We start from the raw sequence: 16,368 nt of genomic DNA on the forward strand, positions 1-16,368 counted from the left end.
TAGATAGATAGATAGATAGATAGATAGATAGATAGATAGATAGATAGATAGATAGATAGATAGATAGATAGATAGATACAATAGATAGATAGATAGATAGATAGATAGATAGATAGATAGATAGATACAGAGATAGATACAGAGATAGATAGATAGATGATAGAGAGATAGCTAGATAGCTAGATAGATGATACAGAGATAGATAGATAGATAGATAGATAGATAGATAGATAGATAGATAGATAGATAGATAGATAGATAGATAGATAGATAGATGATAGAGAGATAGCTAGATAGCTAGATAGATAGATAGATAGATAGATAGATAGATAGATAGATAGATAGATAGATAGATAGATAGATAGATAGATAGATAGATAGATAGATAGATAGATAGATAGATAGATAGATAGATAGATAGATAGATAGATAGATAGATAGATAGATAGATAGATAGATAGATAGATAGATAGATAGATAGATAGATAGATAGATAGATAGATAGATAGATAGATAGATAGATAGATAGATAGATAGATAGATAGATAGATAGATAGATAGATAGATAGATAGATAGATAGATAGATAGATAGATAGATAGATAGATAGATAGATAGATAGATAGATAGATAGATAGATAGATAGATAGATCACACACACACACACACACACACACACACACACACACACACACATTCTGAGATTTATTGTCAGTTTTCTATCTTGGCGATAAACTCATTCGTCATCTTCAGGCTTCAGCTCTCGTCCAGAAGCACAAGCTGAAGCCTGAAGATGACGAATGAGACTTCGTCAAAACGTCGCCAAGACACTTCCAATTTTACACGGGAGAAAACCCGAACAACCAAAGACCTATATACAAACACCCGTGAAAACCTCAGAAAACATATATATATATATATATATATATATATGTATATATATATATGTATGTATATATGTATATATGTATGTATGTATGCAATTAATTATATTTCATTTCACTATATAAGAATTGACTATCGAAGCATTATGGAGTTATTCATTCCTAAATTTCCAAAAAATTGATCCCTCATAACATAACTTTAGTTTTTAAAAATCATTTTCTAGGATCTATTCCTACAACTACTGTTTCTCAGATTGTGATATATAGAATTTGGGATTGTGTGATACTCCTGCAAGAAATGGCTGAGATACAATTAAAATATATTAAAATTACATTTACTTAAAACCCAACACCTGTTTTAGGCCTATTGGATATAAAGGAGAACCGGTAATGTATGCACAATTCCAACTCCACACAGTGTGGTTTGCAACTGAAGAGAAGTGCATCAATATACATTATGCAAATTAGAAACAATAGTATATACCCAGTGATGGGATTCAAGTAATTTAACAACCGCTTCTCTGCCCTAATGATTTCTTCCAACAACCAGTTTGCCAAACTGCTCAGAAAGTTAACAACCGGTTCTCCCGAAGCGGTGCAAACTGGCTGAATCCCACCACTGTATATACCCAAATACAATTGTCTAAGGAAAAAAGATGTCTGTAACATCTGTAAGTAGGAACAGGGGATTGACAATTTAATGTATTAAAGGATACACAAAAACAGGTAAAATGCTATTGCACATATAATATTTTCTATATGTCAGAGGTCAGGTGTCTCACATACATCCAAATTCTAAAGACTGCAGCTTAAGAAACAGCAGTGGTAGGAATGTGTCCTAAGTAAGGGAAATTATATTTTTATGTTGCTAAAGATTTTTTTTCTGTAATGTATGATGGACCAAATACCATTTTTCTCCTACAAAATGTAGAATGGAATTTATATTCAACTGGGAAAAATGGCCCAATAAAAGCCAGAAAATCTCCATCTCTGGCAAAGTAACTAGAGACACATTCCTGCTAAGAAATCTACTTCTTCCTGTCTGAATAATGAAACACAGAAAAAGCAAGAATTACTGCCTAATGTTGTGACGCTCTCTTCTGCCAGATTTCTCCGATGTCACTGAGTGCCCACATTTTGATAATGCATAGCTTACATCAAAGAATCACATTTCCCTCTTGGGGCTGGGGGCTGGGGGCTGGGGAGGGATGAAGATGTTAAATCACACAAATTAGAAAACTTTCCACCTTTCTGGGATTTATTCGTTCCATTTTTTGTCATTTTAACTGCTATAAATGCCTTCATTTCCTCACCTGTTCTTTCCCAGTTGGTCCTTCTGTATAGTACAATTTGTACCCTTGCACTGGGCCATTTGCATAGGCAGGTGGTTCCCATGTGATAAGAATTGACTATGGAAGCATTATGGAGTTATTCATTCCTAAATTTCCAAAAAATTGATCCCTCATAACATAACTTTAGTTTTTAAAAATCATTTTCTAGGATCTATTCCTACAACTACTGTTTCTCAGATTGTGATATATAGAATTTGGGATTGTGTGATACTCCTGCAAGAAATGGCTGAGATACAATTAAAATATATTAAAGTTACATTTACTTAAAACCCAACACCTGTTTTAGGCCTATTGGATATAAAGGAGAACCTGTAATGTATGCACAATTCCAACTACACACAGTGTGGTTTGCAACTGGAGAGAAGTGCATCAATATACATTATGCAAATTAGAAACAATAGTATATACCCAGTGATGGGATTCAAGTAATTTAACAACCGGTTCTCTGCCCTAATGATTTCTTCCAACAACCAGTTTGCCAAACTGCTCAGAAAGTTAACAACCGGTTCTCCCGAAGCGGTGCGAACTGGCTGAATCCCACCACTGTATATACCCAAATACAATTGTCTAAGGAAAAAAGATGTCTGTAAAATCTGTAAGTAGGAACAGGGGATTGACAATTTAATGTATTAAAGGATACACAAAAACAGGTAAAATGCTATTGCACATATAATATTTTCTATATGTCAGAGGTCAGGTGTCTCACATACATCCAAATTCTAAAGACTGCAGCTTAAGAAACAGCAGTGGTAGGAATGTGTCCTAAGTAAGGGAAATTATAATTTTATGTTGCTAAATTTTTTTCCCCTGTAATGTATGATGGACCAAATACCATTTTTCTCCTACAAAATGTAGAATGGAATTTATATTCAACTGGGAAAAATGGCCCAATAAAAGCCAGAAAATCTCCATCTCTGGCAAAGTAACTAGAGACACATTCCTGCTAAGAAATCTACTTCTTCCTGTCTGAATAATGAAACACAGAAAAAGCAAGAATTACTGCCTAATGTTGTGACGCTCTCTTCTGCCAGATTTCTCCGATGTCACTGAGTGCCCACATTTTGATAATGCATAGCTTACATCAAAGAATCACATTTCCCTCTTGGGGGGGGGGGCTGGGGGGCTGGGGGGGAGGGATGAAGATGTTAAATCACACAAATTTAGAAAACTTTCCACCTTTCTGGGATTTATTCGTTCCATTTTTTTTGTCATTTTAACTGCTATAAATGCCTTCATTTCCTCACCTGTTCTTTCCCAGTTGGTCCTTCTGTATAGTACAATTTGTACCCTTGCACTGGGCCATTTGCATAGGCAGGTGGTTCCCATGTGATAAGAATTGAGGTAGGTGAGACAGAGACAGCCTGGAGGCTTTCTACTGGTCCAGGAACTTGCACTGTATTGGGGGGAAAAAAATAAACAGGAATAGTTCAGATGTTCAGATATAAAGTTGAGCGGTGTGGTGGCATAATGGTGAAGATGCTAGCCTCCTGTTCAGAAGGTTGAGAGTTCAATCCTACACAGATATTTCTCTCCTAGGATGCAAAGAAAAAATATCTGCTGCAAACTCCCCATGGCATTAGGAAGGGCATCTGGCCAGTAAATTCTCAGGTCCATTCTGTCACCCCCAACTCTATTCCAGATTGAGGGATTACAGGGTCATAAAATGGGAGTTCAAATACAAAATTACAGTAGTGGCCAAAATTGTGGAAACCTTTTGGGAAAAGTGTATTTTCTAAAACTTTTTTGTGGTGTTACCACAACACCACTACTATGAGTAGTACAATAGTAGTGGTACTATTATGAGTAGTACCATCAAATTATATTATCAATGGAAAGATAATTTAATCAAGAATGTAATGCAATAACATTTATGAAGGATTTGCTATTAGAATAGCAGTTATAAAGAAGAAAAGTGAAACGAGATATACAAAAATTATTACCATGTCAGTTAATACTTAGTTGGGTAACCTTTAGCATGAATTACAGCCTTACAACATCTTCCCATGGAGTGAACCAAGTCTTTCAGTTCTGCAGTCTGTTATAATGTGAAACAAGATCGAATGATTACTTCTATTAACTGGGTTTTATTGCTGGGTCGCTTCTGACTAACAAGTTTCTTTAGTTGGCTCCAGAGATTTCCAATTGGGTTATGGTCTGGGCTATTCCATTCCAGCAGTGGAATATGATTATCTTGAAACTGGAAAAAAAAGTGGTGTTTTCCCAAAAGGTTTCCACAATTTTGGCCACTAATATAGGATAGTATTATGGCCATATCAATTCCAATAGCATCTATGATGACTTCAAGTTTTATTGTGAAATCCTGGACAACAGAATACTGCTTGGAGAAGGCTAATGCTGCTCCCATCTTCCAGGGGCAGGGAAGGAGGGCCCAAGTGATTCAGAGCAATCAATCTGATATAAATGCGATTCTATTCTACACAGAAGGCTTTAACAAGGATTTAGGCAAATTGGAATATGTTCAGAGTAAGGTAATGAGGATTATCAGGAGACGACAAATTAAACTTTGTGAAGAGCGATTGAAGTTACTGGGAGTATTTAGTCTTATTAGGAGCAGACTGACAAGGGATATTATAGCACATCATGAATCTTGACTTTCAGAATAGTGTTTGCCAAAGTACTGCAGGGCTTTCTGATGAGAAACCTAATTAAATATAGGCTGAGGCTGCAAGATGGGTCTACCAGTGGCTTGAAAACTTTAAGAGTGCTTGTCCCTGATCATATTGGAAAGAGGCATCAAATACTGTAGGTGCTACAAGGTTCAGTCTCGGGACCATTATATTTGCAATAATGACTTGAAAACTTTCATGAAGAAGGATTCAGAAGTTGTTGAAAAAGGTTCAGAACAAATTCTGTGAAGATGTTTGGGGACCTCAGCCTGAATCCTGTAAGGAAAAATTGAAATTACTAGCATCAGATCGCTGTAAGAAGGGGGAACGTAAGGTTGCAATAGCACTTTTTAACCCATCTGGAGTAATATCATTCAAAGACCTGTTCTCTACACTTTGAAAGGACTAGAAATGAAATAATGATTTATTATTATGATGATCATCAAAAGCTCACAGCTTAGAAAGCTGACCAGGGGAAAAACATGCAAACAATATGATAAATAATAAATGAGATCACCAAATAAAAGCACCAGAACTTTATCGAGTACAACTGGGGAGACAGACTGCCTGCTGATATTTGGGATCTCCTCATTATCTGTGGATACACTCTCTGCAGACCATTTTTCAGCAGCTTTAAGATGTGCAGCAGGGGAATTCTGGGAGATGAAGTCCATACACTTTAAAGATGATGAGGTTGAGAAACACTGCGGTAAGACCCATTGGGCAAATTTCTGTCGTGTAACACGCAGAAGTAGATTCTGTAACAGATCAGGAAAGAAGGAATTCATCTGGGTAGCAGAGATGGGTTTCAGCAGGTTCTGACCAGTTCTGGAGAACCGGTAGTGGAAATTTTGAGTAGTTCGGAGAACCGGTAGTAAAAATTCTGACTGGCCCCGCCACCATCTATTCTCTGCCTCCCGAGTCCCAGCTGATCTGGAGGAAATGGGGATTTTGTAGTAACCTTCCCCTGGATTGGGGACGGAATGGAGATTTTACAATATCTTTCCCCTGGAGTGGGGTGGGAGTGGAGATTTTACAGTATCTTTCTTCTGCCACACCCACGAAGCCATGTCATGCCCACCTAGACATACCCACAGAACCGGTAGTAAAAATTTTTGAAACCCACCACTGCTGGGTAGCCTGGAAAGTTTGTTAAAAGAGGCAGAATAAATGTACTGCATAGATCTATGGAGATTCTCAATCAGCCAGATCAGAGAATAGAATAGAATAACAGAGCTGAAAGGGACCTTGGAGGTCTTCTAGTCCAGCCCCCTGCTTAGGAAGGAAACCTTACACCACTTTTCATCCAAAAAGCTTCTTCAGCTCTGACTAGATGGTGGGGAATGGAAGGATTTATATTCCTTGCAGACAGCTGGTCAGTTGCATTCTTTTAGAGAGTCGTTGACTCCACTTGGAGGTTTGCCTGGATCATCAGCGTCACTTGAGTACTGCAAATGGGCGTTGTGGAGGCTGTTTGGAACTGCTGAAAGGGTTCCTGTAGCCTGCAATTTTTCTGGCAATCCGTTCATATTCCTGCACCATTTGAGGATGTTCATCCCAAAGTGCATAGCTAAATGTCTATGGAGACTCTCAGTCATCTAAGTCATGGTTGTTCCAAAGATGCTTTTTCAAGAGCCAACTGGATATTCTTGGGGGGTTTTTTTTAGAAAGAAAAGTCAGAGCTGAAGAAGCTTCTTGTATGAGAAGCAAAATGTCTTCAAAGGAAAAAAAAACAAGAAATTCTAATTGCCTCTTGAAAAAGTACCTTTGGGATATTGCATACATCTTTACAAAATTTGTGGAATATACTTGTTTTCTGCCCCATGCCACAAAGGTACGTATGTTTTTCCTATGATAATTAATTGCCTGTGTAGCTGAAGAGCTGAGAGAAACTTCTAAAATGGTTAGGCAGGTCCAAGATGATTACGGTTTATATTGATCCTTACGATTTATATTGATATTGTTTCCTAATTGCTTATTTGTACCCTATGACTAACGTTAAGTGTTGTACTTTATAATTCTTGATGATCTTTTCTTTTATGTACACTGAGAGCATATGCACCAAGACAAATTCCTTGTATATCCAATCACACTTGGCCAATAAAGAATTCTATTCTATTCTATTCTATTCTGTTCTGTTCTGTTCTGTTCTGTTCTGTTCTGTTCTGTTCTGTTCTGTTCTGTTCTGTTCTATTCTATTCTATTCTATTTTATTCTATTCTATTCTATTCTATTCTATTCTATGTTTTACTGGCTGCAAACTCAGTTCTCTAGAACCTAACATTATTAGAGACTAGATTTAACTCATGTTGTCATTCAGCATCCAGAACATCCTCCTTAAGAAGCACTTTGATTTGATTGCAGCACATAAAGGTAGCAAAAAAAAAAAAAAAAGCAAAACAAAACACTTCTGGAGAGAACCTATAACTCAGCAGTTTAATTAATGGAGTTTCCTTCCCAGCTAAATTAAACTTAGCAAAGATTACGAAAGAAACTAGGTCCGCTGGAGGAAAGTTAAGTTTGACCAATGATTGAAAATCAGCAGCCATCGACAAGTCTTCATTTGAGATAAATTCACCTCAGTTGCAAGGAGGACCCAAGGCGCACTTTTTACATCTGAAGCTTTGCCATTGATCATTTGAATCTAAAGGGGCAAAACTTAGAATATGAATCGTAACTGAGCTGTAATAATAAAGGAGAATATTTGTAGCTCAGGGCTGACATGAGGGGTCCTTGGTGCTGTCTGTGCTTGTTTGTTTTCTTGCAGATGCCTCATGACCCAAACTAGGTAACATCATTAGCACTGATGATGTTACCTAATAATAATAATAATTTAATTTGTATACCGCCCTTCTCCCGAAGGACTCAGGGCGGTGAACAGGCAAATAAAATACAAACAAAAACATACACCTTAATTAAAACAACCCTTAAAAAACTGATTCAAAATTTAGCCAAAAAATTTAAAATAACCTTATACCCCATAAAAATTACAGAATTTAAAACCCACAATTAAAAATTTAAAATTTAGAATTTAAAATCAAGCCTAGTTCCAGAGGTGGGATTCAGCTGGTTTGGACCGGTTCAGGTGAACCAGATGCTAATTTTTCATCTGGTTCGCTGAACCGGTAGTGACAAGGACTGGATGGCTCCACCCACCCTGCCCCGCTCCACCCAGGAGTCTCCACATGGCCTGTTTTGGATGCCAAGTAAGTGCAGGGTCCACGTGGAGGCTCTGGGATGGTGAAAAACGGGCCTCCCAGAAGTTCTGGAAGTCCAAAAACGGTCCCATTTTTGGCCTCCAGAGCCTGGGGGAGGCTGTTTTCACCCTCTCAGAGGCTCAAGGAAAGCCTCTGGAGCTTGGGGAGGGTGAAACGCCCTCTGCCCCCGGCCATGGTGCAGGAGGCTGATTAGGCCCTGCCCACCATGGCCACGCCCACCCAGCAAGCGGTTGCTAAAATTTTTGAATCTCACCCCTGTCTAGTTTGGTAATCAAACATCTGCAAGAAAGCAAGCAAGCTCAGAGAGCGCCAAGGACTTTTCATAAATCAGCTGTAGTTGATGGTAGCAGACAAACTACTGTCTCATTTGAGAGAAAAATTAAACTCAGATTGTCTGAATTCCTGCAGCTGCTGATGTGAGAACTTAAAGATACAACTTCTTTAAGAAGTTGCTTACAAGTATTATATGCAAATCTCTGTGTGGTCTAAATTACCTTTTCCCCACTGTCCATATCTATGCATAGTGATACTGAACACTACTCAATATTCAGTTTACAGCTTGACTAGACTGTAATCATCTTCATGAATTTTGTGAACTTTTAGCTGAATTTTCGGATTATGGAACTCAGATAAGCAGCCTGCAAATAAATGCAGGCTACTTCTTGGAAGTAGGAAAGGATCAGAAGTGATACTTCCACATCAGAACAGGATTACAGCAGATGAACTTCAGAGAAATCAAACCTGATAACATTAATATGCCAAAGAGAAAAATAAAATATTAATCTTAAATTAAAAGACAGATTGTGATAGAATGGAGCAATTTCTTTAGTAGATGCCTGTTTCAAAATGGCATTCTAACAATGCATTTGGCAATAATGATGACCAATATAATGAATATCAGTGACAATGAATGATAATGTAAGAAGTTAAGTCATAATAAAGAGGGATTGGAGGAATAGGGAATGTTAGGGGTTTGAATTTGTTGGCCTAATAGCAATAGCAATAGCACTTAGACTTATATACCGCCTCACAGTGCTTTACAGCCCTCTCTAAATGGTTTACAGAGTCACATCTTGACCCCAACAATCTGGGTCCTCATTTTACCGACCTCGGAAGGATGGAAGGCCGAGTCAACCTTGAGCCAGTGAGAATCTGCAGAAGTAGCCTGCAGTACTGCACTCTAACCACTGTACCATCACAGCTCCAGTAGGCATCCATCAGGTGTAGTGAGTGTCAAAATCTACCCCTTCCTTACTTTGGTATAACCCTGTGATGGGGTTATAAAAGGACAAAGAAATGGCACAATTGCATTGTGATTTGTGACACCCATTTTGTCATTATCATAATTAGACTTGGATGCCTGTGATATAGTCCTAGTGGACAACCACTTAAGTATGAGCAAGCAGTGTGTTTCAGGTGCCAAAAAAGCCAATGCAGTCCTAGGCTGCATCAACTGAGGAATAGTATCAAGACCACATGAAGCATTAGTACTGCTTTGAGTGAGTCCACACTTGGAATATTGCTTTCAGTTCTGGTCACCATATATAAAAAAAGATGTTCAAACTCTAGAAAGAATGCAGAAAAGAGCATAGGTCAAAACATATGTTAAATGGTTGCACGAACTGGGAATGTCTAATCTAACAAAGAGAAGGACTAAGGGTGATATGATAGTAGCCTTACTTTATTTGAGAGGCTGTCACAAAGAAGAGGAGGACAATCTATTCTCCAAAGCATTTGAGGGCAAAACCAGTAGTAATGGATGTAAAGTTACCAAGAAGAGATCCAACCTAGAAGTGAGAAGAAATTTCCTGACAGTGATAACAATCAGTGGGAGGTTGCTACTGGTTTGCTCCAGCGAACAGGTAGCAGCGGCAGCGGGAGGCTCTGCCTGCCCGCCCGGACCTCATCAGATATGCTCTGCACATCAAATACGCTCTGCGAGAGAAGAGGTAGCAAAGGTAAGTGAAACCCACCACTGATAACAATCATTGAAATGGCTTGCCCTCGGAAGTTGTAAGTATTCCAACACTGGAGCTTTTTAAGAAGAGCTTGGACAGTCACTTGCCTGGAATGGGATAGGGCCGTGATGGGAACATATGGCATGCATGCCATAGGTAGCACACAGAGCCCACTCTGTGGGCACGCCAGCCATCACCCCAGCCCAGCTCCACCGCGCATGTGTGCGCACCTCCCGCCGGCCAGCTGGTCTTTGGGTTTTTGCCGCACATGCGCAGCAGGGTGGAGCACATGCGTGAGGGATGAAGGTTGGTCAGGAGGCTTTCCAGGGCCAAAACGGGGCGCAGGGCACATGCGCAGGTGTGTGTATCATTTTGGGGGTTTGGGCATGCGCGTGTGCATTCATGCACACACTCATTTTGGGCACTCAGCACCAAAAAGGTTAACCATCCCTGGTATAGGGTCTTCTTGGGAAGGGTTGGATTAGAAGACCTCCAAGATCCCTTCCAACTCTTCTTTTCTGTATTCAGCATTTTGATCCTATAATTCTAATTGCAGGAGCTTTTAAGGGCTCTTTGTGGGGGATTTGGTAAAAGGAATATGTTTAATGTTATTCCAGTGTGAGGACCTATTAATCTCCATTAATGTTTGGCTTTTATCCATCCCTTTGAGGATGAGAGAAAATAAATCATAAACTAGGTGGACAAAGAAGAAGAACCAAAGAAGTCACATCTTAATATCCAGCTATTAGTTTCAAAGGCCCATTTCATTTACAGCAAATAAGCTGTAGTTCACTGCTTTTAAATGCAGAAATAGAAAATCTAAAATAGAAATTCACTTCAAGCTTTTAAATGCAGAAGTAGAAATTAATAGGAAGCTAACATCATATGTCACCTTAAAAACAAAAAACAAAAAACAATGGAGTTTAAAAAGTACTTCGTATTATTTATTTATTTTTCTGTTTCATCTCCCAAACTTTCTATTTGCATTCTTTCTATGGAAACATTTTCAATAAACTCATGTCTTCCTGCCATTAAGTCTCAGTTTACTGAACGTTAATGCCTAAGGCTTTTTTTTTTCTCTTTTCATTTCCCTTAAGTTCTCTTCAATTATAGAAAAATGAAACAGACACGAGAATTTTCTTACCAACAGAACAATTGTCTTCTACATACAGTAGCTGGATTATTATTTCATTTAGTGTCCTAGTTCTACAATCCCATTACTCTACTGGAAAATATATTTATTGTCTTTGTAGTGCTGTGCAAATATTTTTTTTTTCCTTTTCTTCCTCTCAAGCCTTTTAGTATATTGATCTATTAACATACTAAATTGTGCTGCATGAAACCATCTTAACTAGTTGGGCTGTTGCTTTGCATTTATCGATTTCTGCAATTTTACAGTATCATTTTACAGTATCATTAGTTTGTCTTGGAATAATTCAGTTTTGAAGGATGGAATTTATTTTTTTCCCCAAAAAGGAAAATAAATAAAGGCACATGCAGTGTATGTAATGACAGCCAGTTTGTACAATTTGAATTTTTATTACAAGTAAACTGTACAATAGCTGCATGTCTGGTTCTCATTGACAGATATAGACTATTAAATCCTATACAAATTAGTGACTTGTCCCAAAGTGTTAAGTCAAGCACATGTTCAAATATACATCTGCAAGGATGGTATGATATGGTGTTCTATACTGTAAAACAATCTTAAATAAATGATTGATGGACAGAGTTAAATCTCTAAATTAATCAAAGACAGTAGGGAGGGATGAACCAATCAGTGCCATCTTAAATTTATTTCAGCTATGTTTATATTAGTTTGTAGTGTTGTTGTTTTTCTTTAAAAAAAGTCTGCACAGATATTTTCTGTATGTTTTTCTTACTCTGGAAATTGTTCTGTATAAGTTTGCATATTTCTGCAAGAAATCACCCTAAAACAATGCATTTTTGTGCAATTTTTGTGTTTTCCAGCTTATTATGAAATTTCCAATGCAGGAGCAGGAGCAGGGTATGTATACCAACCATCCATTATGCTGCTGACTGCAAGATTTTGCCTACATGTGCTCCATCATCTGTATTCCCAGGATTTACTGTACGGTTCTATGGAGAGGAATTGGAAAATGGGAAAGGGGGGAAGAGAGAGGAGAGCAGGGGATGATGGTCCTTTCTGCTGTAGGATATTCCTGAATGGGGCTTCCATGTCAGGTGCAAAAAATCGAAGCCACACATCGAATCCCAGTTAAGATTATTTATTGCTCTTGACTATACACAAGGATCTGTACAAATAACAGTCAGCACTAAGATAGGAGTCAACTAGATAAGAGTCAACAGAATTCAAGAGGGATTGGACTTAGACCAGGGATGAAATCCATCAGGTTCTGACAGGTTCTGGAGGAACAATAGCAGAATTTTTGAGTAATTCAGAGAACCTGCAAATGCCACCTCTGGCTGGCCCCAGAGTGGGATGGGAGTGGAGATTTTGCAATATCCTTCCCCCAGGAGTGGGGAGGGAATGGGGATTTTGCAGTATCCTTCCCCTGCCACGCCCGCCAAGCCACACCCACAGAACCAGTAGTAAAAAAAAAAATGGATTTCACCACTGACTTAGACCGTTTGTGGGAACGTAAGGAATCTAGACAGATGACTTCCTTGACTCCGCCCTAGACTCTGTTTGCCGTTTTCCTTAAATTCTCCTTAAAATATCTCACCAAGTTTCAAGATGGCCTGACAAGGAAAATGATGGGGCCCATCAACGTTGTACTGATTTGAAGGGTTTCTTTAAGATCTGAGACAAGTTATTTTCCAAGAATTCCTCTTTCCTGCTTTGTAGACTGATGAAGTCTTACAATTCCTTCCTCTTTATCTTACCTACTTATGTGGCCCTAATAATGAGAACCAGCAGTCTTTCTATTTATAGCCTTAAGAATACATACATTGAAAACGTACTTGTTTATTCAAGCGGGACTGGCTTAATTTTAATATTCTAAATTTTTAAATTTTAATAATTTTTAACTGGTGTATTTTATTGATGGGTCAAATTTGACGGTTTTAATTTTCGGCCATTCTTAGAATATGTTATTTTAACTATGGTTTTAATCTGTATATTGTTCTGTTTTAATCTGGCTGTACACCGCCCTGAGTCCTTCGGGAGAAGGGCGGTATAACAATCTAAATAATAAATAAATAATAATAAATAAATAAATAAAATACAGTTCACTTTGCTTTACGCCTCCTAATTTTCTGCAGAGGGAAAAAAAAAATCCAGCGCAAGCTGTTTGTGAAGCCCTTTGCCTATCAATAAACAGGAGTGTGATTTGATTGTCTGTGATTTCTCTTCTTCGTCTTCTCTTGTCTTACTGCAGTTAACAGCTTTAATTACATTTCTAGAAAATTTGCTTCTGGGCTCTGTGGGGTGACGCAGCTTCAGAAAGCTTGGAGGCAATGTAATTATTAGCATAATGAAATCCCTGCTATCCTGCTCTGAACAATTTTGGAAGACATGACAGCTATTTGTCAAAAAAAAAAAAAAAATCTCAGCACATATACACTTTTACCGCTGTTGATCCATAAAGGTTGAAATCTGCATTTCACCGAGAAGTGATTCTATGTTTCATTAGTCTTTAAAATGTTCATCAGTAATTCCTACAGGTTGGACTAGATTAAGTCCAGGATTTTATTGATTTACATTTGGTGTAAACCAGGGGTGGGTTTTACTTACCGGTTTGCAATGGGAGTACGTGTGTGGTTGCTTTGCTTTTCTTGCACTTGTGCTTCTGCGCATGTGCAGATAGTCAATTATGATGTCCGGGTGGGTGGGCGAAGCCTCTCACCACTTTTACTACCAGTTCTAAAGAACCGGACAGAACCAGGAGCAACCCACCACCGGTGTAAACCAACAACCAACGCTTAATGTCTCAAAGGTGCTTTTTCAAGAGGCAACTGGACTTTCTAGTTTTTTTCCTTTCTGAAAAAGCTCAGGAGGATCTTCAGCCAATACAACATACATGCACCAGGGGTGAAATCTAAAAATTTTCCTTACTGGTTCTGTGGGTGTGGCTTGTGGTCAGGTGACTGAATGGGCATGGCCAATAATGATAAATAATAAAAATAATAAAGTATACAAAACTTGAGAGCGCACCGGTTTACTTTCTTCAGAAATAGAGGCACCGGTCTACCAATTGCCTTTTTCTGGGAGGCACCAGTCTACTTTCTTTAAAAATAGAGGCACTAGCCATCTACAGCACTGATCAGCTGTAGTGCAGCCCTTTGAAGCGCCCCGGCAGTCATTTAAGTTCATTTGCAGCTATATTACCACCAAGAGGTTCAGGGACAGAGAAGAGGAACAGCGAGGCGTGGGCAGTGGGGAGGCCAGGGATATTTGCTACCAGTTCTCTAAACTACCCGCCCCCATCACTACCGGATCATGTGATCTGGTCCGAACCAGGAGCATTTCACCCCTGATATGCACACTTCAAACCCAAGAATACACTAAGGCAGAAGTTTGTCCACCCCAAGGATAAAACACCCAAAGTCCACATTTTAGACAGAAAGGACCACTGGATTGAAAGAGGGGTCAAAGAGGCCATCTACGTCAAAATTGAACAGCTCTATCTCAAGGGTGGGGGAGGATACAGCATCATCTATCTCCAGTCTACAACACAGTCCATTCAGCAGTTCCAAGAAGGCTCCACACCCATTTGCAACACTCAGGTGACTCTGATGACACAGATATAACCTCCAGGTGGCCTTCACAACTCGCTAAAAGAATGCAAATGACCAGCTGTCTGCAAGAAATATAAATCCTTCCATTCCCCACCATCCAGTCAGAGTGGAAGAAGCTTCTTGGATGATAAGCAAAACGTCATTGAAGAAAAACCAGAAGTCCAGCTGCCTCTTGAAAAAGCATCTTTGGGACATCCATGATCCGGATGACTGAGAATCTCCATAGACAATCCATAATAGTACATCCATTATGACAGTGGTCCCCAACCTTTTGGGTACCAGGGACTGCTTCCATAGAAAACAATTTTCCATGGATATGGAGGGGTGGGAATGGTTTCATGTGCTACCTAGATCCTGGGCATGTGTACATGAAACTTTGCACACTTGCGTGGTCCACTTCCTATGACTTAGTCATAGACTGGTACCAGTCCGCGGCTCAGGGATTGGGGATCCCTGCATTATGAAACTTCCTCCAAAGAGAAAAGGAAAAAGAATGAGTGGGGTTATGATAAGTGATGGTAGAAGAAAGATGGATGCTGACTAGGTTTTGGAGACAGATGAAAAAATCTGTACAATCATCACTCTTATTGGGCTGAGAGTTCTCTGAGCTCTGAAGTTGTGGACTTATAAAGATGATTATAAGCTTCCCACAAATGGTGAGTAATTTATGATAATCCTCCAACAGTATGTACTATACGATTGCAATTAGTTTGAGAGGTATTACAAATCCTCTTAAAAGACTGGTAGTTGGGGTGTGTGTGTGTTCTTCTTTTGCATTTTTTGTAGTCGTCTTATTATATGCTGAAAAGAATACCTTCTAACATATTTCCACATGAATTCACAGAAATGCCAATGAAATTCTAGCCTTCTTGCAAATATGACCCGATTATTATGGTAGCCATAAAGAAATCAGCCTAAAGCAAAATTAAAAGTTAATGTGGGAAGAGACCATTCTTCACAGAAACAAGATCTAAATGTGTGTGTGTGTGTGTGTGTGTGTGTGTGTGTGTGTGTGTGTGTGTATACACCCACTTAATATGAAGTATTTTAAGCAAATGGAATGCATTTATTTAAGTTACTCCTCATTTTTCCTAGGTAGACACCCAAAATGAATTCGAATGAAATGAAATTGAGAGCTGCCCGCTTTCTGAAAAGGTCTGAAAGAGTCAGGGGAAAGAAAAAAAAAACGAAATGAGGAAATTTATCATGGCAGTCTTACACATGCTTTCCTAAAATGACTTTTCTTGATAACCATTTCTGATGGAGAAGACGCGATGAAAGATCACACCCTTAAACCCTTTGAGTTCATTCCTATCCAGACAAAAACGATCAATAATGCCATTATTGTAACAAAAAAATAAAATGGTGCGGTCGTATCTTTCTGGAACATCAGAAACGTTTAGTTACTAACTGAAACCTCAGCAATGATTATGCCAATTTCAGTCCTGGAATTCAACAGATAAAAAGTTCATTACCTCCCTGGAAGATTTAGGCTGGTGGAGAGAAAGCTGGAAGAAGACAAATAGCTTTCTGTAGTAGATTTCAGACAGCAGTTTCCAAAATAATCACAAATGCATCTAAAATTATTTGTGTTCCCTCACAAAGGGA

General features: G+C 38.7%; 1 protein-coding gene across 1 annotated transcript in view; it reads right to left on the reverse strand.

Moving 5' to 3' along the window:
* The window catches only part of DCC (DCC netrin 1 receptor), a 926,782-nt gene that overhangs the window by 358,074 nt on the left and 552,340 nt on the right, over nt 1-16,368 (reverse strand). Inside the window, exon 10 of the mRNA XM_058168106.1 lies at nt 3,480-3,628. Coding sequence (XP_058024089.1) covers nt 3,480-3,628 — 149 coding nt within the window. The remainder of the gene's footprint in view (nt 1-3,479; nt 3,629-16,368) is intronic.

This window comes from Ahaetulla prasina, chromosome 2 (genome assembly GCF_028640845.1).
Source record: "Ahaetulla prasina isolate Xishuangbanna chromosome 2, ASM2864084v1, whole genome shotgun sequence".
Lineage (NCBI taxonomy): Eukaryota > Metazoa > Chordata > Lepidosauria > Squamata > Colubridae > Ahaetulla > Ahaetulla prasina.